Consider the following 7,306-nt stretch of genomic DNA (forward strand, 5'->3'; position numbering starts at 1 on the left):
AACGATAAATACTTTTTTTTTTTTTTAATTATTTTTTTTGTGTGGGCGGGGAAAAAGAAACAAAAACAAAAACGAAACTCAAATGGAAGATTTTAAGTTAAGAAAAAAAAAAAAAAACGGATGTTTTATTGTTTCCTGTTAAGAAAAAGAAGAAGAAGAAAAAGTAAAAAAAAAAAAAAAACCAGAGAAAGTTCTAGAAAAAAAAAAGATAAAACTCTAAATTCCATCAATAACCTTTTTTTTCTCCCCCCAAAAAAAAAAGATTCGAAGAAAAACCTTTTCATTTATTTCTTATTATTTCTCGTGTTAAAAAAAAAATTTTTTTCCTTTCTATTTTTTTCCTTTTTTTCATAAAAATTTTCATAAAAAATAATAATAATGATGATGATGATGATAATTAACTTGTAAACGAAAGGAAAAAAGAGGAAATGACGTCGATGCGACCGATGCAATTAATATTTCCGTTTTGTTTTTAATAAATTTAATTTTTTAATTAGTTTTTTAAGGAAAAAATCATTTTAAAAAAAAAATTTTCCTTTTTTTTCCTTTTTTTTCCTTTTTTCCATTTTTTCCTTTTTTTTTAAATTTGAGATTTCTTTTGTTTAATAAAAAAATTTTTTTTTCTTCCCTTTTTTCTTTTTCGAAATGAAAGTGAAAAAATAATTAAAAGGAAAAATCATTTCGAAAAAAAAAATCCTTAATAAAATAATTAACTGGAAAAAAAAATGGCGGAATGTTTTACTTTTTTTTTTTCTCTCTCTCTTTCTTTCTTACTTTCTCACTTCCGGTAAATGTAAATTTAAACGCGGGAAAATTAAAAAAAAAAAAAAAATATAAACTCTCAACTTCCTGAAAAACAAAAGAGATGATATTTTGGAGAATTTTTTTTTTTTTTTTTTAAATAACGATCGTATTACATACTCATTTGAACCGTTTTTTCTTTTTTTTTTCTCCAGGTTTTCCTGTCACTTTTTTTTTTTACTTAAAAGGTATCATTTTCTTTAAAATAATAATGATAATAATGATAATAATGATAATAATAATAATAATAATAATAACAATAATACAAAATTCACGACGTGAAAACTTGTCAAAAGAAAAAGCAAAAAAGCAGGACATACAAAAATTTAATTTTTATCCAGGAGGCTGGAGGAAAAAAATATAAAAAAATTATTTTTGTGACGTCATTGTCATTTTTTTTTAAAACATGACGTTTTTTTTAAAAAAAAAAAAAAAAGTGTTTTTCTCCAGTGTTCTCCAGCGGGTGTAAAAATTTTTATCATCATTATTATTTAATTTATTTAGTTATGAGTAATATAAAAATATAATTTACTGTCGTCTCGAATGTAATTTCCTGTCGATTGACACTTGATAAAACGTATAATTCATGCTGCATGTGCTCCAGCTCCTGCAGCTCCCGCTTCAATTTTAATAATAATAAGTGACTGATAACACTGGAGAAAATTAAATTAACGCCCGATATTAAATAAAAAAATTTTTTTAAAGTAAATATTATCGTCGTTCCAGTCGTTGTCTAAAACATTTTTTTTATTTTATCCAGAGACTTTTTCCAAAATCCACGCACACACACACACACGCAGCAAATTATTACCTTTTCGAGTTTGCGATGACGTTCCAGTGTAACTGTTAAGCGTTGCTGCGCTTTGAATGCTACTGGATCTTTTAAATGCGGAATATCTTTCTCTACATTGCGGACAACTATCACTTTCGCTGTAGGATAAACCGCTGTTGGTCGTTGGCATTCGACCGTGCAACGTCCTACGAAAACTTCCAAAATCCGACCACCTCCCACTCACGGGAGGAGGCGGAGGCGGAGGAGACGGAGAACACGGTGACGACGCCGTCTGAAAATGTCCCGGAGAATGCCGAGATCCACAAATCACGTCATCTTTATCACAAAAATCCCTTTCCACGGGATGGATTTTAGTTTTTTCAACACAATCGGTTGCCAGCATTGATAATGATAACAAAAAACTTTTTTTTTTTTTTTTGATTTCACCTCATAATATTAAATTAAATTAAAAAAAAAAAAAAAACAACCGGAAAAGTCCGTCGCATAATTTTTCCCGATCAATTTTTGTCCCGATTCTAAAATGACATAAACGTAAAAACAATAACGTCTTCATTAATTTACTATGTATACTTTTCTAAAAATAAAACAAAGGAAAATTTAAAAGGAAAGAAGGGGGCGGGAAAAAGGAAAAAAAAAAAGAAAACAGTGTGATGCCACCACCGTTATGGTAAGAAAAAAAAAAATAAAAAAAAAACTTGAAAAGTTTTATGGAAGAAATCTTTCCTTTTTTTTTTTTTCGTTTGTTTTATTTTATTTTAACTTAAATAAAACTTTACAGACTGGAAAAGAAAATTTTTTTTTTTTTTTTTTTTTGGGGAAAAAGTAAAAACGGCAAAATTTTCCGTAAATTTTTTTTTAAAAAAAAAAAAAAAAAAAAAAAAAAAAAAAACAAAAATTTTTTTTTTTAATTAAATAAATTACGAAATAAATTATAATTTTCACAACAGGTGAGAGAATAAAAAAAAAGAAAAAAAAACCGTTTTAACAAACAAACAAACGAAATAAACGAATTCGAAATGGTTGTACGACAACAGTAAAAATTTCATTTAACATGCATTAACTCAGTATTTTAATCCCTTTCAATTAAAAAACAAAAAATAAAATAAATTTATGAAGTTTAATTAATAATCCTTTTCTACAATATTTCTAAATTTTCAACAAAATATACATAATATTACTGTAATAAATTACTTATCATTATTATCATCATTATTATTATTATTACTTCGTTGAAAGAAAATAAATTTTTTTTTTTTTTTTTTTTTTAAGAAAACACGTTTCTATTAATCGAATAAAATTTCATCAGAAATTTTCATTCATTCATTCTACTTATCTCTTTCTCTCTATCTCTCTCCTACGCTTTTACCTTTTATCATCATCATCATCATCGTTTTCCACTCCCCCTCTTCCCCTCCCTGTTCCTCCCAAATTTATTTTTCAATCCAATATAAAAAAAAATTCAGCTTTTCTTCTCTTTTTTTTTATTTATTAAAAAATATCGAATATTTTCCTTCCCCCCCTCCCTTTTTTTTCGTTACCTGGAGAAAAAATAAAGAAAAAGAAAATTTATGTTTTCATCGTCATAGGATAAATATAAAAAGGAAAATCGTGTCCACGTCTTCGTATGAAATTTGACAACATTGTAAAGGAAAATAATATTAAAAAAAAAAAAAAAATTTTCTTTTAATTCGAAAGACATGTAAATAAATTTCATTCCGCGGGGTTGGAAAAAAATAAAAAATAAATTAATATATGTACCGGAGGAAATCACGCGTAAACAAATAATAATAATAATAATAATAATAATAATAATAATATTTTTTATGTTTATATTGCGATAAAAAAATAGTAATAATAATAATAATAATAACGCAACGGAAACTTTTAAAGATTTTTAAAAAAAACTGGAATGTTTATGTTTAAAATTTTAATTTTTTTTTTTTTTTTTTGTTTAGAATAATAAAAAATTTTTTTAAAAACAGGAAAAGAGAGAGAGAGAGAAAACAATAAACTTTTTTTTTAGAGTAGTCGCTAAAAAGGCAATATAAACTTTTTTGAAAAGTTTATTTAATAAAAAATCATTAGATTAAATTTATGTTAAAAAAATAATTTCCCGCAATAAATTAGAGTTAAAAATCAGAAAACGTTTAACTTTTCATAACTGATTCATAACAAATAAAAAAAAAATCATTTTCGATAGATATTCCAGTGATTTTTTTGGAGAAAATCCAAATCAAATTGAATTTTTTTTTGTAAAAATTATTTTTGACAATTTTTAATATAAAATAATCTGATATAAAGTCCTTAAAAATTTTTTTACTCTATGATTTATGAATGTCATTTCGAATATAAAAAAAAAAATTACAAATTCCAGTTCCTGGATTGTTTTTTTTTTTTTTTTTTTTTTTTTTTGTAAACATCGATCGAGTGATATTTGACAAGGCAATTTTTAAGCTAAAATGTTTATTTTATTTTTTTTTTTCTGAGAAAATAAATAAAAAATAAAAAATTTAATAATAATACGTCACGACCCGATGGAGAAAACTGGAGAAAAAACTGGAAAATAAAATTGAAATTTTGTTTTTTTTTTTTTTCTTATCACAAGAAATTTTGTATTGAATTTGAAAATTAAAAAAATAAAAAACAATTAAAATGTCCGTGGAAATTAAGTTTCTACTGGAGAAGAAATTCTTTTGTTTTTTTTTTTCCAATATGGAATTAATTCCATACATGTCTAGGGAAAACAATTCCCTTTTCCCGTACAAAAAAAAAAAAGGATTGAAAAGATTATCGAGTGAGTGAGTGAGAGAGAGAGAGAGAAATAAAAAAAAAAAAAGGTTTTCATAAAAACAATGGACGACGACGACGACAGGTTAGTCACACGTAAGATTCAAAACTCTTATTATTATTCCTTTCATAATAATTCATAACTTTAACTTATTTAAACCGTCCGAAATTCAGTTCGTGTCATTTCCATTAGCCTCTCCCTCCCCTCTCCTCCCTTCCCCACCATTCCTGATTTTCTTCGCGTTTGGCAACGAATTTCCCATCTTTCCCCAAGGATGTATTTTCAACTTCTTTACGATATAATTATGAAAATTATGAAACCGTGGATAAAAACAAATCTTTTATCAAATCCAACCTCATTACATTCACTTCTCCTCCTTCTACCCCCCTCGCATCCCGTTCCCACCCCCACCCACCTAACAAACAAATAAAATTTAAATTTTATTATTATTATTGTTATTTTTTTCGTGTACAACGCCTTCTGTGCAAAAAAAGTGTGCAAATACCCAAAAACTCATCAATAGAGGGGGGTAACAATAATAATAATAATAATATAACGGTTATCATCATTATTATTTCTCCAAAAAAAAAACAAAAAAAAAAAACAATGTAAATTAATTTTTTTTTTTTTTTAAGGTGCTGGAATAAATTTAAATAAATTTCCAAGACCTCCGCGCGAATTTTATTTATTATTTGACTTAATTTTTTTACCCGCCCGAATTCGGCCATTTTTTTTTTTTTTATTCCCGGATCCTGGAGGATTATTTAATTGTTTGTCTGAAAATTGAAAACGAATCGGATTTCGATTATTATACGTTTTTACAAGACGTTATTTATTTATTTATGATAACTTTTTTTAATATTTTTAGGTTAACAAGTTTCTGGATAACAAGTTTTTAGGATTCGCATCTTTTGATTATTTTTTTTTTTTTTTTTTTTACCTCGGAGGAAATTATTTAACATGTCAGACATTTTTTATACTCGTTTTTTTTTTTTTTCGTCGATCGTATTTCAAAATTGTTTTCTCCAGTTTTTTTTTTTCTCCATAACGACGACTACTACTCGTTCTTAACAATAATGAATAACATATAGATACGTGCGAGTATTTGTTATTGCGGTTTTCGTAACGAAATCATTTCGTTTAATATAATAATAATAATAATGATAATAAAATTTTACGAAAAAGGTTAAAGTATCTCACGAAAGGTTAAAATTCAAAGGAAACATTCGTTCGTACATAAGAGAAAAAGGATTTAAACTATTGAAAATTAAACGACTGGAACGAATGTAAACACGCATGAGGTATGAGAAAAAAGTCGATTGTAAGTCAAATTGTAATTTTTCCTTTTTTCTATTCAGAAATTTAAAAGGAAAACTCAAAGGTAAAGTGGATGGAAAAGCGAAATAAAAATAAAAAAATGGAGAAAATTTGTTGTGTTTGTGGAAAATACAAAAAGTCATCGAGGGATGGATAAAAAAGAGGAAAAAAAAAGTTTAACTAAAAGAATTTTTCTTCTGCTTTTTCCCCCCTCCCCCCAATAGTTTTTTTTTCTTTAGGATTATATTATTAAAATTTTTTTTTTTTTAGTATTCAAAAATAAAATAAACTTATTTAATATTAAATAAATTAAATTTCCCCGCGTGCGTGTGTGTGCGTTTGGTTCGTTTGTTTGTTTGTTTGTTTGTTTTATTTTATTGATTTTAAATGAGAATTACCAAAAAAAAAAAAAAGTCTGGACGAAAGTGTTTTCGCCGTCGACTCGTTAATAAAATCAACTCGAAAATAATTAAATTATATAAAACGAAGTGAGAGAAATAAAAAACAAACAGACAAACAAACAAACAGACGAAAAACAATCATCCTTGAAAATAATTTAACAATTAAATTTTAAATTTTTGCAAAACCGTTTTCGATAAAAATTAAAATGGAAAAACTATATTGTTTTTGTGCGGTGTCGGGGAGCGGTTGTCGCGTGGTTTTTAAACAAAACAAAACAAAAAATTGTTTGTTATTAATTTAAGAAAACGTTTGTCGGTTGTTTTCATATAAAACAATTTAAGTTTTCAAAAAAAAAAAAAAACCGCAAAACATTAAAACGCTTTCAAATACAAATAATACGAATCCACGAAAATTTTCTTTTTTTTTGTGATTTCTGATTCCGTACAAACAAATAAACAAACAAACAAACGAGCAAACTTTTGATTTCAATATTAAATATTAAATATTTTCATACTTTTGCTACAAACAACCGATCCCTTTTATTAATGTATTTTTAATTATGTTTATTAAAACGTTTATCGATTTTACTACATACATAAATTACAATAAGAATAAAATTTACGATATTTATATTATTTTTTTTTTTAAATCCTTAATTCGCCCTTGTTCCAATTTTAATTTAATAATAAGTATTCTGTGAGTGTGTGTGTGTTTGTGTGTGCGTGCGCCCGCGAGTGTGTGTAATTCTCATACGTTTCCTATTGGGGGGAGGGTGGGGGGGAAGGGAAAACTAATAAAATTTAATTAGTCGTAATTAATAGAAAGAACAGTTCGATACTTATCGATTCGAAAATCAATAACGAGTTTAATAAACGACCTCGATTAGGTTTGTCCAGCAAAGGATATCCAGTGAAAATTAAAATTTATTATTAAAAGGATTTAGAATAATTATTTATTAAAAAAAAAAAAAAAAAAAAACCTTTCGGCTATTTATATTTATTTCAAACTCTCTCTTCTTATTTATTAACTTTAGTAAATAAATAAATAATTATCATCATTATTATGTATCATTATTAAAAAATTTTTTTTCTTTTCGTTACGAATATTACACGCGTGAGAAAAAAATTTTATAATTTTCCGCAATTTTTTTTGTTTTATTAACGCGTTAACAAAAAAAGTAAAATAATGATGATGATAATAAAGCC

At 25.7% G+C, this 7,306-nt stretch overlaps 1 protein-coding gene across 1 annotated transcript; it reads right to left on the reverse strand.

Annotated features, from left to right (window-relative positions):
* Nucleotides 1-1,385: 1,385 nt before the first annotated feature.
* On the reverse strand, nt 1,386-1,976 carry Phum_PHUM496800 (uncharacterized protein; the record flags this gene model as incomplete). The annotated part of the gene is made up of 2 exons (XM_002430685.1): nt 1,386-1,454; nt 1,596-1,976. The coding sequence occupies 2 exons, from the start codon at nt 1,974-1,976 to the stop codon at nt 1,386-1,388; spliced, it is 450 nt and encodes a 149-aa protein (XP_002430730.1).
* Nucleotides 1,977-7,306: the final 5,330 nt, after the last annotated feature.

This window comes from Pediculus humanus, genomic scaffold (assembly GCF_000006295.1).
Source record: "Pediculus humanus corporis 1103172108265 genomic scaffold, whole genome shotgun sequence".
NCBI lineage: Eukaryota > Metazoa > Arthropoda > Insecta > Psocodea > Pediculidae > Pediculus > Pediculus humanus.